We start from the raw sequence: 20,515 nt of genomic DNA on the forward strand, positions 1-20,515 counted from the left end.
TGATGGAGTCATTGCTGAATTCTACCAGACTTTTAAATAAGAACTACTACAAACATTCTATCAATGATATTTTAGTATCACACTGGGTACACTGCACTTTATAAATGTACATTCAGAATTGATAATGTTGCTGTTCAAAAGAAAGCTAAATGGGGCAAAATTACTCTCTTTCTTTTCACTAGAAATCCTTTGATTTAATTTGTGTGAAAGACTGTCTAGAAGGCTCACAAGCATTTCCTGCATGACAATATGAGCCTGTTCAGCTATATTTTTACTGCCTTCTTCTTGAAATACTGTGCAAGAAACATGTAGGATATTCTTAAGGGGGAGCACAGGTATTTACTCATCGCCCCCCCCCGCCCCCACTGTTAACTTCTTACTTTGTTCTCAATCTCCTTTCAGATCTTTTCAGAGTCAGCTTCATTCTTTACCTTCTTTAGAGAGCTACAAACAACTCTTCTGTCATACAATAAGTCATCTTTGCTTCACTTGCCATTTGGGTTTTGTCTCCTCAAAAACAGCATAATTTCCCTAAGTGTTGGGACCAATTTTATAATCTTTGCGTTCTTATTGTCTTAAGGCACATAGCAAATTTATTCAATTTGTTAATGTACATTAATGCAATCATTACTTCATTTAATGTATGTTTGTTGAGAGTCCTTCAAATATTGCAATGGGTCTCACTTAAAATTAGAAATTTAAAGAAGCCTGAATTTTTTTTCTCATTTACAGCCATTATCCTACTACACTATTTCTCCACCCAGCTTTCTACAGGAATTCACTGAAAATGGAAAACTGTGCTCTGAAGCCTTAGCCCCTGAGGTCAGGAGAATTTAACAGAACCCAGAAAAAGCAGTTTGTCATTTATCTGTCCTCCAGACTCCTGCCCCCAGCCTGGCTAACCCTCTATATGTATGCTTCTTAGCTTTTGCTCTGCCTGAATGATCCTTCTATAAATTGTAACATTTCTGTGAGTGTGAGAAGGCAAATTAGCTGCCTTTCCTATGTGGTCAATCTGCAAATAAAGATTTTTCTTTTCAGCCAGGGATGGTGGCACACAATTGTAATCTCAGCACTCAGGAGGTAGAGGCAAGAAGATCACAATTCAAGGCCAGCCTAAGCTAGACAGAAAGACCCTGTCTCAATAACAAAACAAATTCATTCTCCTTTTTATATTGTTTTTCTCTTTCTCCCAATGTAGGTAGACAACCAAATTCCATTGGTTGGGAACCCCAGGGTTAAGCCTCTAGCTAGGGCCCTAAAACAATGAGGCATCATTGCTGAGTGCTGGGAAGGAAACTGAACAAAACAGTTACTACATCTGGTTCCAAGCTGAAACTTCAGGAAGATGTATTCCTCAGGAAGTAGTTGAAACCAGTGACTAATTATGAGATATGTCCATTTCGCCCTCAAAGGTCCTCTTTGAGCTCAAGATTCTCCTCATCTACTTGGGCCATATATCCAACTCACAGGCCAGGAAGCCGCCAAGATGCTGACACATAGCCAATAACTTTGACCTATCCCTGGGATGATCCCATAATACCACAGCAGGATGAAAACCTCTAAAGATGTTGAAAGCATTGTGGTTATTCCTGGACCTGACTTTTTTTTTATCATTCCTGTTTCCTTGACTTTGTGGACCATGTCAAACAGGAATCATATTGTCCAATAGCCTGTTGATTTTTCCACAGTTGTGGCCTTGACTCATCTCCCTGAGTCCTAGGATCAAATGTGAATTCTGGGTAACCAAAGGCAGCAGCTGATAACCTTCTGCTTTGAGGAAAGTCAACTGTAAGTTGATCTCAGAGAAATATTAGGATTTATTTTTCTTGAAAATTATAACATCATTTACATTTGTTGTTGGTATGTTTAGGTATTTGCTTGGCCCATCCTTCCTCACCTCATTATTAAGAGAGGGATTCCTTTGTTAGCATCATGTGGGTGCCAAACACACAGCACCTTACCCTGGAAAGATGAATGGACAACCATATTGGTCACATCTACTTATATCCCTGGGAAGGAGAACACCACACACTAGAGAGACACAGGTGTTGCATTCAGGACCAGGGTTAACAGCTAGCAGCTATGGGAGGCAGCTTTACCTGTGGTACCAGGAGGATGATGTGCCCCTGGTTGACGTGGGAGGATATGATTAGGTGTTTTTGAATAACTCTGCAAGCTGGTAAGAAACTGAAGCTTGCTCCCAGAGATTAAAAAAAAGAACTATGCCTGGTCTCCATAATGAGGAAGGTTGCTTAGCTAAGGGATTATATACATGGAAGTAGGAACAGAGAAATTTGTAGTAGACCATTTGTGTTCCTTACAGTTGCACCAGGTGTCAAAAGAGCACATAATACTGAACTTTAATTTGGGCTCTTATATAGCAGTACTGTAGTATGCATTTTGCATGCATTATCTCATTTAAACTTCTTAATAATTTCACTAGAGAGTTATTACTGCCTCTCATCTTATAGTCAATAAAACTGGAGTTCAGAGAATTTAAGTCACCACAGTAAACTTTCCTGTAAATGGAAAATCCAAGATTTGAACCTGGATATCTCACTGTACATGTCTCTGCTGTGACATGTACAGTGAAGCAGAGTGTGATGTCCTCTTTGTGAATCATACCAAACCACATTTTCAATCAGCAATACATTTTAATGTTCTTTTATTAGCATATATGCAAAATGAAGGGCTTCATTGGAACATTTACATACATGTGTAATGTACTTTGAGCATATTCTCCTCTCCCACCATTGCCCTCTTATAGCCCCCTTTCCCATCTGTCTGGTCTCCTTCCTCTTCCCAAATAGTCCCATTTTCTACTTTCATATCCTTTAAAAAAAACTGTATTCTGTGTATGAAAGAAAACATGGTATTTGTCTTTCTGAGTCTGGCTGATTTTGCTTAATATGATGATTTTATCCATTCTTCTGAAAAATGACTTAATTTTGTTCTTTATGGCTAAATAATATCCCACTGTGTATAACACCACATTTTCTTCTTCTACTCATCTGTTAGTGGGCACTGAGGCTGATTCCATAACTTGGTTATTGTGAATAGTGGCACAATAAATGCACCTTCCTTCAGGTCTATATCCTGGAGTGGTATAGCTGGATCATATGATAGTTATAGTTTAGCTTTTTGAGGAATCTCATACTTATTTCTGTAGTGGCTGCACTAATTTGCATTCCCATCAACAAGGCAAGGTTTCCTACCACCTCCTCACCGACATTCGTTTTCTTGATGACAGTCATTGTGACTGAGAGAAATGGAATCCCAATGTAGTTTTGGTTGTATTTCCTTAATGCCTAAAGATGTTAAACATTTTCCCCATATATTTAGTGGCCACTTAACAATGCATTTTAACACAAGAATGTGTCAAAAAATGGGAAAGTGGGGTAGAAATTCTTGATGGTATTGCCACTTACTTAATGTGCTTTCAGTGAGCTGCATTGCCTGATGGGAAGCCCGTGGGTACAGCATTTGGGCAAAGGGATGGTAATCTTGCAAAACTTCAACAAATTAAATTTCTTTAGGTTATGAGTCTTTTGGGCTTTATCAAGTTTTCAGGCCAATCTCAGGGAGCCATTAAAGTGGATTAAAATGTAGATATGTTCTAATCAAACTCATTTATGGCAATTTTCAGAAATGAGCTGAATGCGAACTGCTATTTCATGCCTACTATCATTTATGTCTGACGTCAAAATCAGACTGAACACAAGAAGGGCATTTTGATATTGATGAAGGGTTTTCCCAAAGAATTTTATAAAGGAAGAGTGTTATTTTTGTCTATGAAAATCACAAACATAATCTATTTCCTCTTAAAATAAGGTGATTGTACCCTCCAGGCTCAGATGCAATAGTACTAATTACCTTTTCCTTGTTGATATTGGGACTGTTCACTCATAGCATCGGGCAGAATCCTTAACTGCACTCTTGTTCATTCCCAGACGCATGTTAGGCTTATTTGTTATGGATTACTGTAGTTGTTATTGTAGCCACAACACTGCTTAACAAGCAGCCTAAACATCTCAGTGGCTTAAAGGAGGACGCAGTTATTTTTCTTGTTTACTGTTCTGACAGTCAACATTGGTGTCTGTTGCCAATGGTCAGTTCAGGGATTCAGAAGGTCTGTGTATGGGTCTCTGACCACCCTTAAATCAGTGGCTACCCAAGATGTGCTTTTTTCATGACAAATAGTGGACCCACAGGAGGGAGAGAAGAAGCTGATTGTGCTAACGTTCAGTCTCTGCCCTGTGGGACTTCAGTCTCGAGGGAGGCACGGCAAATCCTCAGGCAGGCACTGGCTTAAGGAATGATGGACAGTCACTATGGGGGCATTTGTTTTCCTCCTATCAGATCTTTAATTGTGCCCCTGGTTCTTCTTTCTGTATTTTTACCTCTATGTCTATATAAAATCACTGTAAAGAGCTATATGAAAAGATACTTTAAATTGTCACTTCATGTAGGCAAGAATAGACCCTAGGAAAAAGAAAACTAAAATTATACAGGGATTAGTTCATCTCCAAAGTATATGTTTTCTCAGCTTTTGATTTCTTTTTTGGGATGAATCACAATGCCATATTTTGGATATATCTGTCTTGTTTAGGAAAAAGTTGGAAACTAAATTTATTGCATGTTTTCTCAAAGAAAAGCACATATGTTATGGCTAATGCAGCCAATTTATCACAGAACAGAGCAAAGTGAGCATTTATGAATTGGGTTCAGCATGCACCTCAGTGTGAAACATTTTGATTCATTGTCTTAAGTGAAACTTTTACCTTTACTATAAACATTGACTCTTAAAATGGTTGGTGGGTATTTAGCACTGGCAGTGTGCTGCAATATGGGTGAAAATTCACGCACTTTCTAAATTGTTTAGTTCATTACTTATGATAAACAAGAGTTCCTATCCAATCATAACAGCTTGGTTAAAACATACATAATTAACTATGATGGAGACCAATGTCCCTTAATTCACAAAACATCCACCAGCTGCTCTTCCCAGTGACGAGGACATCTAAGTCCAGACTTACAGCACATTTTGGCTCAAGGTGAGATAGCAAAATACACTGTGCATCAGAGATGGAGGTCATGGCCCCCATTGTGCCTTATGAACATAGAGAACTTGTTGGTACACTAAACGTTTTAGGAGATATAGGTCAAAAAGGTATCAATGTGTGATTTTAGGCTTCAATGAATTAACCCCTAGTGTTGATAGTCACATTGATGAAATGCTGGCATGGAGCAGCATTGTGAAGCTGTGGTTTGCTGATGTGGCCTCTGGAGTCAGATTGTTTGAATTCAAATCCTTGTCCTATCATCTGAAGAAGGTATAGCCATAGGTGAGTTTAGTATCATTTCCTCAACTGTAAAAAATGTGGGTTGTAATAGTATCTACTTGAGAAAGTTGTGAAGAGGAAGGAAGGAGAGAAGGAAGGAAGGAAGGAAGGAAGGAAGGAAGGAAGGAAGGAAGGAAGGAAAAGGGCTTTGCATGTACCTAGCACATTGTAATTGCTTAATAAATGTAATCATCCAAAACTGGCCCTTTTCACTATTTTGAAATGTGTGTTGATACATGCAACACAAAAGTGCCCTGGAAAGTATTTTATTATATCAAGTCTTCAAAACAATGTATTCTATTTTATTTTGACAATCAGACATCAACCCTTCAGAATTTAACATTTTTTATTATTTTTAGATTCCATGTGAGACATGTGACGTCATCTCAATCACTCTGGAAAGAATATTTATTTGCTTTCATCTGTCCCTAAAGAACATCTCTTCTGGTGAATTCACAGCATAACATCACAAGCCCTAAGCTCCTGAACAAAAAGTGTCCAAGGTTTCTAAGAAACAGGTGCATACATGTCTGGACCTGTGGAAGGAAAAAGAAAGGCAGAGATTCTAGCTGATGACAACTTTCAGGTCTAGGATTAAACAAGAAATTTAATAATATTTAATGACATGAGCTCAGTCGTTTTTCTGCAAGGTGACAAGTAGTGGTTATGATTAGAGCCTTCATTAAAAGAGGTCTTCAAGTTCATGGACTGGCAGAATTAATATTGTGAAAATAACTATACTGCCTTAGGAGTATGCAGATTCAATGCAATCCTCACCAAAATCTCAACAGTGTTCTTCACAGAAATAGAAAAATTAGTCAAAACTCTATGGAAGCATAAAAGACTGTGAATAGCCAAAACAATTCCGACCAAAGGAGCAATGCTGACTTCAAATTATACTACATAGCCATAGTCACATGGTACTGGCACAAAGACATCCACACAGACCAATGGAATGGAATCAAAGATCCAGAAATAAACCCAAACAACTAAGCCATCTGATCTTTGACAAAGGAACCAACAACATATCTGGGAAAAGGGACAGTTTCTTCAACAAAGGGTATTGCAAAAACTGTATCCACATCTATAAGACTGAAAATGATCCCTATCTCTCACCCTGGGCCAAAATCAATTCAAAATGGATCAAAGATATAAATATAAGATCTTAAACTTTGAAACTACCATTGGAAAACATAAAGAAAACACTTGAAGATATTGGCATAGGCAATTGCTTTCTAAATAGGACTCCAATTGCTCAGAATATGAGTAAGAACAGACAAATGGGATTATATCAAATAAAAAAAGCTTCTGTACATCAAGTGAAATGATTTCCAGAATCAAGAGACAACCCAAAGAATCAGAGAAATTCTTTGTGAGCTATTCATTGGACAAACAATTAATATCTAGAATATATAAATAGCTCAAAAAATTAAACACTAAAAACCAAATAATGCAATTAATAAATGGACAAATAAATTGAACAGACAGTTCTCAAAGGAAAAAAGTGCAAATGGCTAATAAATATATGAAGACATGTTCAACATCATTATCCATAAAGGAACTATAAACCAAAACAACACTGAGATTCCATCCCACCACAGTAATAATGGTTATTATCAAGAAAACAAATGCTGGTGAGGATGTGGGGAAAGAAGAAATAGAAACACTGTTAGTGGGAATGAAAATTTGTACAACCACTATGGAAATAAGTATGGATGGTCCTCAAGAAACTAAAGCTAGAGCTACCATATGATACTGCACTCTTGGGCATACAGCTGAAGGAATGTAAATCAACATACAGTCACATTTAGAGCAGCACTATTTGCAATAGTCAAGATACGAAACTAACCTATGTGCCCAGCAACCAATGAGTGGATGAAGAAAATGTGCTACATAAAAACAATGGAGTATAAGTCACCCATAAAGAAGAATGAAATTAGGTCATTTGTAGGAAAATGGATAGAACTAGAGATCATCATGTTAAGTAAGATAAGCTCAGCTCAGAAAGACAAACATTATGGTTTTGCTCATATGGGGAATGTAGACTTAAAATAGTAATAATATGTGATGATTGTAAAATGAAGAACTGTTGGCAAGGGGCAGAGAATGTGAAGAGGATGAAAGAAGAGGGTGACAGGGAGTGAATATTATAGAAGTACATTATATAACTGTATGAACATTGCATAATGAAACACTAAAACCTGTTAAAAAGGAGGAAGAGGGAGCATGGTTAAAAAAGAATAATATAGATGGGATGAATCTGATCGAAGTATACAATGAAATCTCTGCACAATTAATTTGTGCTAAGAAAATCTCTTTTTTTTTTTTAAAAAAAGAGATCTTCATGTAAAATTAACCCCATGCTTTTCTGACAACCACAAGGAAAGATTTAAGACCATTTCATCCATGTTGTCATTTAAATCAAACTTATTTTTGGCTAGATCAGGTTGAGCTTGACAGTGAAACCATGTTGCATGGATAGAACAATTAAGCTAGCTTTGTGAAGCCTCATCAGTTCCAGGTAGTATCATCTCCTACTTGGAACTCTGAATTTAGAGGATCTTGCAGGGCAGGAGTCACAGTTGAATTGAAGATAGGACAAGTAAGAACCTAGTGGGTTATGAGGATAGAGACAAGAGACCATTCTGGAAAACTGGAGAAGTTTGAACAAGAAGGGAAAAAAATTGGGGGGTGGTGGGCACTAAGGATTGAACCCAGGGCCTCATCCATGCTAGGAAAGCACACTACCACTTAAGCCACACCCCAACCCTTTTGCTTGTATTTTCTTTTTGAGATAAGGTCTCACTGCTAACTTTGCCCAGGCTAGCCTTGAATTTGTAATCCTCCTGCTTCATCCTTCAGAGCATTTGGGATTGCAGATGTGCACCAACCACCATGCTCAGATGGCATGAACATTATTGAGGGACTGTTTGCAATAGCCAAGAAATGGAAACAAACTAAGAGTCTATCAACTGACAATGGATAAAGAAAATGTGGCATATATACACAATAGTATACTCTTTGGCCATAAGAAAGAATGAAATCTTGTCATTTGCAACAACATGGATGGAGCTAGTGACCATTATTTTAAGTGAAATGAATCAGACACAGAAAGACAAGTAGCACATGATCTCACTCATTCATGGAATATAAAAAGCTTGATTTCATAGAAGTTGAGTAGACTATTGGGTACCATAGAGAGTGAGAGGAGAGATGCACGGGAAAATGTTGATCACTGTGTGTTAAGTTTTACTTAGATGGGAGTCAGAAGTTCTGGTGTGCTATTGCACAGAAGGGTAACTATGGAAAATAATAGTAGAATATATTTCAAATAGCCAGAAGGAAGGATTTTGAATGTTTCACTACAAAGAAGTGATCCGTATTTGTGGAGATGATGTTATTATTCTGATTTTAGCATTACATAATATACACATGTATCAAAACATCACCAGGTGACTCATAATTATCTACATTATTTAGGGCTTAATCTATCAGTCAAAAAATACATGTATATTTTTAAAAAGAGGAAAAGGCAATGAAATTAAATATATCTGAACAACATGCATAATATATTCTTTTATATGAAATTTTATAAACCTAGGTACACAGGGAGAGGTGGAGAAGAAAATTAGAAACAGAGTGGTTATTTATGAGTGGTGAATCTTGAAGAAATTTATACTTTCTTCCTCATGTTCTCTGATACTGCTCTGTTTTGACATGATTCCTTATCTTCAGGTATTTGAACTTTTTTTTATTGTGGAAACAAAAGAAAACACTGGGTCACTTGTGGGTCCCATGATAAGTGGATGTGGCACAATGTACTTTTCTAAAAGGCTTCCCATGGTCTCTGGATTCCAAGTTCCCTGTCTGCAGAAGTCTGTGTGTGTTTTGCTGGCAGAACCTGGCTCCTGGTAGCTGAGCAGAGGCAGCTAAGCCAGTCCTAATTACAGTGTTTCTGTTGCTCTTTGAGGGGTGAGAGACAAGAACTTCATTTACAATCTTGGCCAGAGTCCTTAAAGCCCCTAATCAGAGAGGTGATCATTGGAGTTGTAACCTGAGCTAGTCTACTGTGAAAATTGCTGGAAAGGAATTGATAAAACCTTTTCATTTTAAAGTCCTGGTTTATAAGGACAACTATTTTAGTGGGATCCTTGGGATTTTTTAGCTCTGAGGAAAATTTCTAATGAATCTGGGACAGAAGATGGAACAAGAATTTGGAAGTAGTTAAATATGGGGCATACAGATAATTATATCATCCTTCCAATTAAGATATTTTATTACCTATGCCCATTTTCCCCCTTTAAAATAGTTCTCTGGAAATGAAGCCAGTAAAATCTGATCATACGTTCATTTAGTCTCTTTTTTCCCATAGATATACACAAAAGCCCTCATTTCTCAGTTACTATACTTCTCAGCAGAAATCATTCCTAGAAGAGGCAGATCTACTTCAAAAACAAAGTTGTTCCAGAGAGCTAAGGGCAACACAGAAAGATCCAGGTATGGTACCCAAAGTGTGATGGCACTTCCTTAATTTTTCCTATATTCCCTCCCAATAAGGCCTCCAAACTGCTGTTTAGTCATCAGCTTGCTAGGCCTGTCATCACAAAATGCCACAGATTGTGTGACTTAAGCAGAAACTCATTTTCTCACAGTGCTGGCGTCTAGAAGTGCCAGATCAAGGTGTTGGTAGTTTTGGTTTCTTCTGAGGTCTCTCTCCTACAAATGACCACCTCGTCACTAAGTCCCCATATGATCTTCCCTCTGTGTATTCCCAATGTCTCTCTGTGTGGCCTTCTCTTCTTAAAAGGATGCAAGTCAGATTGGACTATAGTCTAGCCTAATGGCTTCATTTTAACTTAATTATCTCTTTAAAGTTCCTGTGTCCAAATATAGTCACATTCTGAGGTACCAAAGTTAGGACATTAATAGTGAACTGTAGAGGGTCACAGTTTAGCTGGCAACATATGGCATCATTATGAAGAACAAAGTGAGAAAACAAAAAATAAAGCAGCTCAAATATTTCTTGTTGTCTTATAATATTAGAAACAATGGCTAACCATTTTTTTATGGTGATAAAGTTACATCAATTACAATGTCAAAGAAGTCTTCATCAGCACAGGATGGCCTACTGATAAGTGTTACTATCTTGACTGGTCATCCTCAATCTCCACAGAAGGAGAGGACTAGTGGAAAATCCAGAGGCCTGAGCCCAACCTCCAGAGATTCCAGTTCAGAAGATAAGGGTAAAGCATAGGTAATCAGTATTTTTCAAAAGGTAAAAATCATGTAGGTAAAATCTTCAAGTATCTTTGTTTGGGTCCCTTCCATAGTCAGATGCTGAGGTCAGGATTTGAGTGCAGAGTTGATATGGAAGGTAAATGAAACACCAGTAAATGAGTGGAGACAAGGGAAGAGAGATAGCAAAACTAGACCTCATGAATTCCCTTACCTTGATAGGTGAGAAAATCTTCATCCTCGTGGGGGTACTACAAAATAGGGCAGGATTCATGCTTCTGAAAATGAGGGAGTTAAGTGCTTAAATTCTAAGTTCTCAGTTGTCATTGGTTGAGGAATGTTCCTTGAAAGTGGAAAGGTCCTGGCATCCCCAACCTGTGGCAAAGTATAACTGGTATCCAGAGAATGTCCTCAGGCAACTGCATACAGGAAGAGCAGCAATTTGACCAGGGCATTTAGAAATGGTTGGAGTGAGGGCCCAATTGATGGCCATTGAGCAATCCATTGACTCCATCTTCACTACCATCCCTGGAGCAACTTTGGAACCTGTGATCATCGTTCTCATGGTTAACATGGTTGAGAGCTGTCTACACATCTTCCCCACCCAAGACTCTAACTTATTTCTCGTATATATGATAGTCAGAGTTGGGCATAAGAGATGGATGTGAAAAGGGAGCAGACCTCTGTTGTCCCCAAAAACCAGGTCCTGCCAACTAGCTGAGTGAGCTAAGGCTTGTCTTATTCTTCAGAATCTCACCACCCTCTTGTGGTAGTTATGAAAATGTCTTTCCTTATCATCTACTACTTATCATCAATATGAGAAATCATAAAATTAAAGATGATGCTTAAGTAGACCGTGTGACATGGGAGGACCAAAGAGCCTTGCAGATGGCTGACCTGGCTCCAAACAGCATACTAGCTTGGTTGGCTCTGTTCTGGGTCTAAGTTTCCTCATTTGTAAAATGGGGAAATTGCAATATCTACTTGCAAATAAATGTTGTGAGAAGTAGGGAAAGGCAGAACAGAACCTGGCACGGGGCTAAGAAAATGATGACTATTTTTAGGGTAAGGTGGAATTACTTGCCATAGCTGTGATTTATACATAGATTCCTTAGTCTGCATTTTAACATGAAGACAGAGGTCTTGCCAAATATAAATTGATGAAAATGTCATTCTCAGTCTTGCTTGTCCCCTACAGCCTTCCTTCAGGTAGTACATCACCAAAAATTTCTTTATTTCTCCTTACATACTCTTCTGTTGTCATGGTTGTCTGTGGGATAAAAGACTGAGAGAAAGTCAAAGACTTTCATATACTTTCTTTCAGAAGAAATGTAAACCATCCCAATGAGGCTGGATTTGTGCAAGTTAGCCCCATCCTATTCCTGATGGGCGATTTTATTTGAAAATCTGTTCAACAATAAATGGTATTAGCTCAATGAATAGTTTGATAATCTTAAACCAACAGCCAGATTTCAGATTGCCTTCCATTTCACAAATTCTTCTCTAAAAGAAAAACATTAAGAAAACCAAAAAAAAAAAAAAAAAAAAAACCCACAAGGTTTTGGTTCCAACCCTTGAGAAAACAACATGTACTCATTTGAGGCCTAGCTTCAAAGGTCAGATCCAGGGAATGTGTGGATACCTGGACACCTGCAAAGAAATGAAGCAGATGTATTGACTCTTTTCTGAAGTAGTGAGTAAAATGCAGAACATTTGTCAGCCTTAGAACGAACACAGTCATGTCATTGATCAACTCAGCTACTCTCAGTGGCAAGTACATATGTTTTCACTGAACTTGAGGACAGCTTTAAAAGTACATCTACTAATTTCCACAGAAATCTGAAGCCTAGGTCATTGCTAGAGCAAATTACTGACAGGTACACTTTGTTTTCAGTATTCCCACTAACCCTTTTCCTGATGATTTCAGAATTCAGTTATCCATATTTCATAAATATAAATGTGGACACAGATATGTATGTGTGCTTCAAATGATTCACACTGAGTTTGGTACTTTTAATGTTAAGGAAGCTATAGACATAAAAATCAGTGACTTTCTTTTTTACCGTCACTTGTTCATGAAATCATGGCATTCTATGTCTATCTTGTGGCCTGAGGAGTATCAGTCTCCTGAGTTGGAAGGAAAAGGTCTTGGCCCTCAAGGAGTGTCTCAGTTGAGTCTGTGTGACCTAGCAGTCATTTGGTGCATTCTCACCATCCATGTTGAGTGTGGGCCAATGCAGAATGAAGAATGCAGGTCTTTCTTTACCCTGAATTCTGACTCACCTAAATAGATTTGGGAAAGAATTAGGGAAAGCAATTACAAATGTGTGTAACTGAGTTTGCCTCTGGTTTGCTTTCTCGAGGTCAGATGCAGCTAACTGGATGAATCAATGATATCTTTTTAAGAAGCCAGGCTGAAAAGAGCACTGGACATAGATAACAGCATCAGTTACGGGGCGTCCTTCTCTGCCAGCAGATCTGCACTGCAGTGGACCACCGTGGTAATGTCCTTACTTAAGGAAACAGTGCTAATCAACTCCCTCTCCAGGAAGCTGCACAAGGATCATTTTGTCCCTCTCTCCCCTGGGAAGCCAGGCCATGCAAAACATTGAAAGAGTTATCTGGAAGATCTTGTAAAGGCAAACAGATCCCCTCATTTTATTTTGAAGGAACAAGAGTGTCTTTTAGAATCATAGGTATTCTTTATGATGACTCTGTGGCATTGCAGGAGTCTTTTGAGTTCTTAAAGAAACTTTCTGATAGACACTGACATTATCATGGAGTATATTTGTTCTGTTTTCTGTTTCTTTGGTGATTGTGAAATAATTTATCAGGAGAGGCAATTGGTATCCTGAAAAGGACATTGGATAGGAAATAGGGACACATAAATGTGAATCCCCAAGCTATCAAGGATTTCAACTTCAACATATGTAAAATAAGTGGGTGAGATCATCCTTCCTCTGTCCTCAGCATTCTAAGAGCTCACATATCTGCTGTAACCTGACCATTTAATCAAGCAGAATTTCCCATCCCCCACCTCTGCCAGCTACAGGAGAAGCATCCTGTATGAACTGAAAGTCTTCAGTCAACAGGGATAACTTATCCATATCCCAGACTGCCTTATTCTTGCTGATGTCAGAACAAGAACTACTGTAGGGAATCAAAGAAGGACTTAGAAAAGAAATGTGCACCTGGCAGTTTTGGTATGCCAATGCATTACACTTTGCCCAAATGTTATTGAAAACTAAATCTTCCATTACATAGCTTTTTATCACTTTCTAAAAAATGTTCCAGTTGGGTTGGTATATTTTATAATTTTTCTTGCTTCAGAGATAAGCACACTGTCAAAGATTACACTAAAAAATTCAGGTTTTTTTTTTTTTTTTAATTTTAAAAGGTCGAGGTTAAAGGAGAGGAATGCCAATGGAGCAGTTTGAGAAAAAGTGCTTATTTGAAATATTCTAGAAATAAGAAGGTATGTGCCTCAGATCATGAGATGATAGTTAATTTCAAAAACTTTCCAGTCCTAAAATAGGTAGCTCGCCCTGAACATAAATATCTGCAAGCGTTTGGAAAATGAAGAAGCAAGCTGGGATTGGCACTGGAGGCTGCCTGTTGGGGATTTCACTCTATATATGAACATTTCTCTCCACTCCCCGGCACCACACACTATTGCCTAGTGGAGTAGAATATCCTTACAAGCAAGCAGGAAGATCATTTCCTCTCAGATCTGGTAACAAATGGACCCAGGAATGTATTTTTATTTGATTTTATGTACCAATGTTCAAATTCAATTAATACCAACATAAATTAGTTTTTTTTAAAGCACTGAGGGTATTGTTAAATGATATTCTACATATAGAATTCAGGGAGAGGAATAATTATGAACCTATAACCCACCTCTCAGCTCCATGAACATGGAAAATTACAAACTAAATACGTAGATATTTAATTTTCTTACATCTGAACAAGAATGTGACTATCCTTACAAACTTCTCAGAGATTTTTCCTTTAGATGTACTTCAACTTTACTAATCCAATTGTCCATTAGGAAAATAAGCATTTTTTGGAGTCAGGATTATGATATACAGCCCATGATGACCTTGAATTTACAATCCCCAAGGATATAAAGATTATTTTGGGAGGAACAGCCTAGACTGCATCATCTGATTTGTGAAAGATATTCTCAGCTGAATGTGACTCATACACTCAAACACAATATATTTCATTTTTAAGGCATTGTGTTAGTAAAGACTTAATTTTCCTGTTTTTTTGAGGGGGAGAGAAGTATACTCAGTTGAGTTAGGTGTCTTCCTATGGTAGTACTTACAGAGCTGTATTACAATGCTGTCCTCCAGGGGGCGTCAGATCTTCAGCAAAGTCCCAACTTCGCTGGAAGACACTCAAATCCAGTCAGCAAAAGCAAACAGTATGGCTTACTTCTGACTGGGATGCAGGAATTCTAGGACCCATATCCCAAATTTCACATTTCGGAGTTACCACAGGCTTTTGCACTAGACTTAACAGTTCTTAGTATGGTTAAAGTGGGTGTGAAAACACAGTGGTCCTGGTTGCATGCCATGAGCCTAGCATAGTCACTTTGTTCTGCATGTCTTGCTATAGGTCTTGGACAGCCCAATATCTCCAGTAAACATTAGCTAGACTACTGAAACAGATCAGAACCCTAGATCCTTCCAAGGGTGGAAATGTGATTCCTGGAGTTCCAAAGATAATTTCAGGTCAGAGAAGGTTGAAGAAGACTGTGTCTCAAAAGGTGGCCGAGGACCCTTCTTTCCTACATAAGCCTCACAAAGGTCTGTTTTTGCTATTATTTTGAAATGAGTTTGCAAACTCGTGGGTGTGAGGAACTTTATGTAGCAAAACCTGTGACTGTAAGGCAGTACCGTGCACTGGCTCCAAGGCCCAGAGTTTCTAGAGTTCAATGACCTAGTGCAGTATCTACTGAAGATTTTATAAGCTCTCAAATCCTGAATCAATTACTTCACTCTGTGTCTCTGATTCCTCATCTTTTCTTCTTTCTAATTTTTTTTATTGTTGTGTTGGGTGGGGGTACATTGTGGCATTCATAAATGTTCTTACAATATATCAGACATATCATATTTGTGATTTCTCATCTTCAAAAGCTATCCTATAGTTGTAAGAATTAATTAAGACAATCCAAAGAAAGTGCCAGGTGCATGATATTTGATATCATAACAAATTACTGTAATTTTTTAGCCTGGAACAAAGACCCCTGCCTTATGGTGCCAGCCTTTTCTCTCACTTCTCTGAATAGTCCCCTTCATCCTATGTACCTCCCTATACCTTTATCCTTTTGCTCCCCTGATTCTATCTTTTTTGGCCTACACCCTCATCTCATGAGATTCCTCCTAAATTCTGAGGATTATATGTATGGCATCATAAAACAAACAAATAAACAAACAAACCCATCATTCCTGACTCCAAGAGCCAAATGTGATTTCCCCTGCTCTGACTAATGACAGGGACACAATATCTTCATTGCATGGTAGGTTCGCAGGTGTATACATTTTTTCAAAACTCACAGAACTATATATTTAATGTGAGCACATTTTTAAATATGTATGTTATACTTCTATATACCTACTCAGTAGGGCTATAGATTAGATCAGTTTTTGGAGACAGAAAGACATGGTTCAAATTTAAGTTCTGCTACTTTCTACTTGATAAGTCATTGAATCTCTCTCATGTGTAGTCTTTCTTCACATAAATGGGGGTGGCAGTCACTTTCTCCTCTGGTAGTGAGAGTTTAGAGACAATAATAGTATCAAATTCCTCACACAGTGCTTTTTCATAGTTGAAACTACCTGATTATTAAGTCCTTCCTTTCTAGCATAGCTATTTCTGTATTTGATACACACCCCTGTCCACCAGAAAGCAAACTTGAGGATATAGCATGTCATCTTTTTCTTTTCTGTTGTGTCTAGCATAGAGTAGAAGCATAGTAAGTATTTGGTCTTTATAGCTAAATGTACTTATTTTTGGTGGGGACTGGTGTTTGTACTCAGGGCTTTGTACTTACAAAGCAGATCTCTACCATTTGAGCCACAACTCCTAAATGTACCTATTTTGAAGAGCAAATGCCAAAAGGCATTCCAGTATGAACATCTGCAGGATGCCATACTTTTTTAACCATGTAGGTTGGCTAGAGCTCAGTATTTTATAGTCTGGAAGATACTTAACTTGATCAGTTATTCTACCATGGCTCCCCAATGTGCAAGAAGTCTTAACACACCTTTCATCGGATAGTCATTTAGACTCATAGGGTTGTCTGTTTTTCTCTAAAGTAACTAAAATGATGATACTATTTTCTTGACCAATAAGTCACTCCATTTTCCATGGTCAAAGTTAAGCTTTTATTTGGTTTTAAATTAAAAAAATAAATTTCATTATTAAATAGTGAGATGGGACTAACTAATGTTTAGACAGTAGCTTACTTAGGGATATACCATCAGGGGCACAATGAAGGGGGTAGATCACTAAACTAAAATTATTTGTTATGTTGGAGTGTTTGTTAAAAGTTCAATAATGGCATATTTCAAAAGAAACTGAAATACAAAGTTTTAAATGTTTACAACGAATGGAAGAAGTAAACCACTTTTTCTACTGAAATTGCAAACTACTTTCTTTCCCAGTGCCAGTCAGTTTAGACATTATACCACAGTGCTAATGTCATCAGGTTCATCTGCTTTCTTTTGCCTGCTTGGCAGGGATTTCAAGTATTCAAGGTGTCTCCGGGCATCCTCCTGATTTTGCCTTACATAATAGACCACATATGAGATCACCATGGTGAACCAGCCAAACATGGTGACAAGCATGGCATAATCAGTAGTTTTTTTAGGGAGGTTACAAAGGTCAGCATCGTTGGCAGCATTGAGGAATGGCCTTCCTGCGTGCTCATCCAACACGGAGGTCTTACAGATCACGTTGTGGGCCGTCTCGTGATTGGATGCCATGCTCCTCAGAACTTGCTGTAGAGTACAGTCACAGTGCCAGGGGTTGTTGGCAATTCTGGCCCTGGCCTTCAAGTTGTTGAAGGCATTTTTGTGCACGCTTTGAATCCTGTTGTCTGACAAGTCCAGAGTCTGCAAGGTTTCAGCTACTCCTTTGAAGGCATGCTCATCAATAAACTCAATGCCATTTTTGGACAGGTTGAGAACTCTCAGTTGATGGAGGTCCTTAAAAATCTCATTGGGGATAGATGTAATCTGATTGGAGTCCAGATACAGCAAGACTGTTTCAGGAGGAAGATCCCTAGGTATTTCCTTGAGATTTGCATTGCTACAGGTGACATTTAAACCCCCAGAGGAAGAACAAAGACAGCCCTTGGGACACATACTGGCAGAATGAAAGCACAGTATCATAAGAACAAAACTTTGTAGGAGGAGACACATGGAGAGGGAACGGGTTAACCACAGGTCTACCAGATTCATGCTGGAATGTCAGCATAATCCTAAGTCCATTCCTCATTTACTCCAACAAGTGTGGCAATGGTTCCAGCTCTGTCCACACCATTGATTTCCTTCTTGTGGGGTTTAAAAGGGTACAGCTAGCACATGTGTGTCTTCATTATTCCTGTCCTTGCTTGGGAACCTAAAGGAAAGGGAAACAGATGTAATTAGCTCGTTTGCAAAGGGAAATACACTGCAATTAAAAGTGCTCTCAGGTGTCTGGCATTCAACGCAGGCAGGAAGGTTACTTATGCAGGTAATTTCCATCGACACCACTGGGAGTTACCTGTGTAGTGGGAATCTCCTGCTTAATTCCCAGGTGCTGGGGAGAGGACTGACAATAAAAGCCTTAGTTTCCAAATTCTGTCATTTTGTTTTGAGTTGAGTAGAATCACAGCAAATAGTCCCTATTTCTCTCATCTCTTCTATTTCTCTCCTGGACCCATTCTTAATTCTACACCAACAAAACTTAATTATGTCTTTCACTGTTCCTATAGTAACAAATGCATTAATGCAAAATTTAGCCCTGCACTTGGGCAGCAATGAGAAATACTATTGATATTTCATGGTTAATGACCATAGAATGTCTGTCATGGCTTCTGAATAGATGCCCAATTTGAAGCATTGTTTCTAAAGAAGCATCTTAACTTGAATAAAGAATTGATCAAATGCTTTCCAATTTTCACCACAAGAGGTTGCTGGGAGCAGACAAACAAGAACCTCCAGGAGAGTTTCTTACCTTGTGACTTCCTGAGATTATATTATACCTGAGAGATTGCTTGCAACTGAATTTCCAAAGTATTCTCTATTTTCTATTTCCCTTATCCAACAGATCTTAAATATGATACACACTTATATGAAAAGGATTGAGAAATATTAGTCTGTAAGACTTTCCCAGTAAACTACTTTTTCTTTCCTGTATATACAGATTACAGGGAGAAATATGTTTCTATCTAATTACAAAATCAAGTGATACAAATAAGATAAAAAGCTTACTCAACAGCAGAGACAGAGATGAGAGTATAGATTAACACTCATAGCTACCCTCTGATGTAGAGAGGACAGGCACAGTTTTGGGACCAGTTCACAGAGTAAGACAGTGGATCTCAGAGAGATTATGTGATTTGTTCAAGGTCAAACACCTTGTAGGTGTGCAGACAGGAATCCAGCCAAAGTCTTTGCTCTGACTCATTAATCTCACAACTTTTTCCACTACTCCCACAGCTCTCTTCCAATCCCATCTGCTCTATGAGCACAGTCAGGATGCAGTGAGCACTGCTTTCTGTGACTTCCAAGGCTATTGTGCTGTAGCTTAATCCCTCTTGTTGTGAATCTTGTTTCTTTTCCAGAGGACCCCACAGAGATCAGTTGAGCATTGAGGGACACTTTACATGGTAGAAAGAATCCATGCATAATTTCATAACTTTCCCTCCCAGGATCTGAGAAACCAGGAGAGCATTCGCTTCTGGTATAGCAGTGAGCATGGAACAACTTTCTGCATGAGCAACAAATGACTTTCTGCAAACTTCACTTTCATAAAGATCCCAGATGGATAAATACAGAGGGAAATGACTCCAAATGTTACCAAACTTGCAGAAGGGATGATTAATGTGAGCTGAAAACATAATGAACTGGGTTGTTAATCATGGAAAAAAAATGAGATTAACAACAGCAGAATGGAGTGGATGTGCTTTTGGAATCCTGTATCCCTTAAATGCCAGAAAATGCTAAAGAAGGACCCCTAGGCTTACAAAGCCATCCATCAGTAGCTAATTTCATTTGCAATAAAGTGTCCTGTCTTTCCATGTTTTCCTTCAAAATTACATTGTATGACATTTGGGGTTCTTTCGTAATTATCTAGATGGGAGAGACAAAATAAACAGGAATAGAGAGAAGCACAGAGAAAGAAAGGATGTGCAGGAGGACAATCCAAAGGATTCCAGGAGGAGGACACAAGAAGGACATTGGAGATAGGACACATGGATTTGGTTGGAATTAAAAGGAGGCCACATCAACTGCATGGCTTCCATTAGCCAAATATGTGCAACTAACATAAAATCTGCTAAAAAAAACAAAAAAAAAGGCAGGGAACAGCATCTGGAGGGTACTTTACACTTTTCCTGAGATTATTTTTAAAGCTTTTTGGTAGACGTGTTCACTATTTCAAACTATAGTTTTTGTGAAGGCCGGGGCTTGTTTGTGCCTCGTGTAGAAACAACAGTAAACAATTTAAAAGTAGCTCATGTAACAGCTTTGATCCTTGTTAACAGTATGCTCTGGGTAAGTTATTCGACCTTTCTAGGTCTTATTATCCTTACCTTTGAATAGACATTATAAAAATACCTAATATGAAGGTCAATTTGAGAAATCTATGAGATAATCCACATCTAAGTAGGAAGAGCTCAATGCTTGCCATCTATAGTTCTCTTTATTATCCCTGGAAAC

General features: G+C 38.3%; 1 protein-coding gene across 4 annotated transcripts in view; it reads right to left on the reverse strand.

Moving 5' to 3' along the window:
- Nucleotides 1-13,749: 13,749 nt before the first annotated feature.
- Nucleotides 13,750-20,515, reverse strand: part of Lrrc3b (leucine rich repeat containing 3B) — a 99,920-nt gene continuing 93,154 nt past the window's right edge. For all 4 annotated transcript variants that reach the window (XM_020184464.2, XM_020184466.2, XM_074043783.1 and 1 more), the window contains one exon: nt 13,750-18,212. In XM_020184464.2, the coding sequence (XP_020040053.1) occupies nt 17,273-18,052 (780 nt within the window). In that variant the 5' untranslated portion in view covers nt 18,053-18,212 and the 3' untranslated portion in view covers nt 13,750-17,272. The remainder of the gene's footprint in view (nt 18,213-20,515) is intronic.

Source organism: Castor canadensis, chromosome 10 (assembly GCF_047511655.1).
Source record: "Castor canadensis chromosome 10, mCasCan1.hap1v2, whole genome shotgun sequence".
Lineage (NCBI taxonomy): Eukaryota > Metazoa > Chordata > Mammalia > Rodentia > Castoridae > Castor > Castor canadensis.